Below are 3,348 nucleotides of genomic sequence, written 5' to 3'. Positions count from 1 at the left end.
ATTATAAAAAATTAAAGACTTAAAATCTAGTATAAGCCCCTCTACCTCTTACAAATATCTATAACTTTGTTTCAGAAATTATATAAACACAGCCAACCCCATTTCATCTATATCCACTTCTTCCTTCATCCTTTTTACATTATTTTTAACGAATTATATAATGTCATCTCTAAACTTTTTAAATTTATTTCTAAAAAGACAAAAACTTATTTTTAAAATTTAATTAGTTTTACTTGAATGCCACATCTGAAATGCTCAGGGATTACTCCTGGCTCTGCACTCAGCAATTACTCCTGCTGGTGCTCAGGGGACCATATTGGATGCCCGGAATCAAACCTGGGTTGGCCGCATGCAAGACAGCTTTTCTAGCTCTGAAATGCACGTCTTTTTTTAAAGAACCATAGCAATGCTATCAGTTATATTAAAAATACCCCTAAGGGGGTGAGTGGTGGCACTAGAGGTAAGGCAACTGCCTTGCAAGCGCTAGCCTAGGACAGACTGCAGTTCGATCCCCCAGTGTCCCATATGTTCCCCCAAGCCAGGAGTGATTCCTGAGCGCATAGCCAGGCATAACCCCTGAGTGTCTACGGGTGTGCCCCCCCAAACTAATACCCATAAATTGTTTATTCTCTATGCATAAATTTCACTTCAGTATTTCATGTATGAGTTTTTATTTCCTAGCTGAATTTGCTAGTGGACAGATTCAAACAAGTTCTACCTGTTTGATAGGTCTCAAGTCATTTAATTTATAGATATTTCCTTCTTTCTTTTCTATCTCCTCTCTCTGGTTTCTCTGCTTTCTTATTTCTCTTTCATCATTTATTTATTAAAAAACATAGACTGTCTTTAAAGAACAAGTCCCATCGTGTAGATGTTGCTGGCTACAGTCTATGAGTAAATCCAATTTATATATTCATTTGCCTCATGTAGTTCCTGTAAAATGGTAGGTCTAGAAATCTAATTGATTTCAGTATTGATATTATGGTGATGAATATTTGGATACTATATTCAACATAGAGTATTGAATGTTTCTTTTAAGAGATACATTATATTAGGCTAGAAATTTCTCTTTACATAGCCAGTAGCTGTAGCATAAAGCATCCATTTAAAACAGTGGTTTCTTACATTGCTTCTTTATTTATTAAAAAATGTTTTTATACCAACTCTTTGGTAAATCCTATAGAAAAGGTAGAAACCCATACTTTGTTTTAGAAATTGTACTGTGATACAATCAATACTAGAATGTTTATTTATGGTGGGTTGAAAATTACTCTGGACAATTAATTTTTAGCAGACATATCTAGGACAAAAATATTTCTTTCAAAAAGGCCATTAAAATCATTTTATATGCTGATATTTCCAACTCAAATTTAGATCTTTATGCTACTTAACTTTAACATTTTTTCTTTTTTTAAATTTTTTTAAATGCATCATACAAACTTTATTTAACAAAAGTAACAGGTAAAGTTACAATACAATACAAAAACCCCTTCCTTACACCTATATTCATTGCAGCACTATTTACCATAGCAAGACTCTGGAAACAACCAAGATGCCCTTCAACAGACAAATGGCTAAAGAAACTGTGGTACATATACACAATGGAATATTATGCAGCTGTCAGGAGAGATGAAGTCATGAAATTTTCCTATACATGGATGTACACAGAATCTATTATGCTGAGTGAAATAAGTCAGAGAGAGAGAGAAAAACGCAGAATGGTCTCACTCATCTATGGGTTTTAAGAAAAATGAAAGACACCCTTGTAATAATAATTTTCAGACACAAAAGAGAAAAGAGCTGGAAGTTCCAGCTCACCTCAGGAAGCTCACCACAAAGAGTGATGAGTTTAGTTAGGGAAATAACTACATTTTGAACTGTCCTAATAACGAGAATGTATGAGGAAAATGGAGAGCCTGTCTAGAGTACAGGCGGGGGTCGGGTGGGGAGAAGGGAGACTTGGGACATTGGTGATGCGAATGTTGCACTGGTGATGGGTGGTGTTCTTTACATGACTGAAACCCAAACACAATCATGTATGTAATTAAGGTGTTTAAATAAATTAAAAAAAAAAGAAAAACTAGAAGAAATTTTGTCTTAAACATCTTATCGTAACCTACTGCAGTTGCATTTAACTGAGCTCTGTTGCTGTGAAGAATACATCTCATACACAGGTATGATGAACAATTTGTACATTTTCAAGTATTCACTGAATACTACCATATCTACACATCTACACTCAATTTAAAAGAAGATTTAATTGACGTCTCCAGAGATACTTCATTTTTGTTGATCCTTTGGAAGAGGTCGTCTAAAGAGAAGAATGTTGAATATGAAGAATTACTGATTGTAGTATCCACGAATATTTGGGTTCATGAATCAAGTAATGAACCCAGCCTAGACTCTGCTGCACACCAAGTCTCCTCCACTCCTCCTCAGACATCAGATGAGTTTTGGGTACTTGTTTGGAGAGTTCTCTGGGTAATATGACATGCCGGTACTCACAGTGCTCGTCGAAGTACTCGTCCGAGTAGTAGATCTGCTTGTGGGCCATCCCTGAGGCGGGCTGGAGGCGGAGGTGGGAACGAACTCAGCAGCCCAGTGCAGCGTAGCAAATCACAGCGCACGTCCTCGGCAGAGCGGAGGCAAGACCCAACTGCGGCCAACCGTCCCGAGGCCCAACGATGAACTTTAATAGTTTATATTTTTTCCTCTAATGTCAAAAATCTTGCCATATTATTCATGTTTTAATTTTGGAAGTTCATGGTTCTCTAGTTATTTTGATGATTTTTGTAAAGCACTTAACCTGATAGTTTAAATTAGTTTTCTCTGTAAACCATTTGGAGTGAACATTTCTATCTGTAATTGGACCCAGGGAGGGTTAATAAGATTTTGTCAACATTTTAACACTTACACACTAGCCCCTGTGCGGACAGGCAATATGGTTAGGCCCCTGCGTTTTAGGTGTTACACACCCCTGAAACAATGGTCCATGGACTTGTACTTTAAGAATGGTAATGTAGAATGCAGTACCACCATCATGTTCTCCGTGGCCAGCATTGCGGGGCTCTATGGCCGGTCCATGCAGCCGCAATGGATTCAAGTACGGAATATGGCAACTTGGAAAGAGATTACCAGGCCGATGAAGTCCATCAAGAGCATTCAGAAGACCACCAAGTCCATGAAGATGGTGGCGGCGGAAAAACCAAAAAGAAAAAAGAAAATAAAAAATGGTAGTGTCGAAGTGGGAAACAGGAGACTATATCTTTGCAGTTATTCATCATTCAGCCAGTCAATGTGGTTCTTCCCCAGTGTAAAGGGCAGTTGTAGACAGAGATCAGCATCAGC

At 37.7% G+C, this 3,348-nt stretch overlaps 1 protein-coding gene across 1 annotated transcript; it reads right to left on the bottom strand.

Annotated features, from left to right (window-relative positions):
- Nucleotides 1-2,280: 2,280 nt before the first annotated feature.
- On the bottom strand, nt 2,281-2,554 carry LOC126024465 (cyclin-dependent kinases regulatory subunit 2-like). Its single transcript, XM_049784884.1, has 2 exons — nt 2,362-2,554; nt 2,281-2,327 (listed from the first exon to the last, which is right to left on the bottom strand). The coding sequence occupies exons 1-2, from the start codon at nt 2,552-2,554 to the stop codon at nt 2,281-2,283; spliced, it is 240 nt and encodes a 79-aa protein (XP_049640841.1).
- Nucleotides 2,555-3,348: the final 794 nt, after the last annotated feature.

This window comes from Suncus etruscus, chromosome 12, assembly GCF_024139225.1.
Source record: "Suncus etruscus isolate mSunEtr1 chromosome 12, mSunEtr1.pri.cur, whole genome shotgun sequence".
In the NCBI taxonomy this organism is placed as follows: domain Eukaryota; kingdom Metazoa; phylum Chordata; class Mammalia; order Eulipotyphla; family Soricidae; genus Suncus; species Suncus etruscus.
Note: the sequence above shows the minus strand (reverse complement) of the source record. Positions and strands in the feature narration are given on the sequence as shown.

Excerpts from the sequence above, each read along its gene's own strand:
- LOC126024465 (XM_049784884.1), bottom strand. The coding sequence starts at position 2,554 with ATGGCCCACAAGCAGATCTACTACTCGGACGAGTACTTCGACGAGCAC. Across the intron at positions 2,328-2,361 it reads GATTCATGAACCCAAATATT|ACATTCTTCTCTTTAGACGA; the intron begins CGTGGATACTAC and ends TCTTCATATTCA.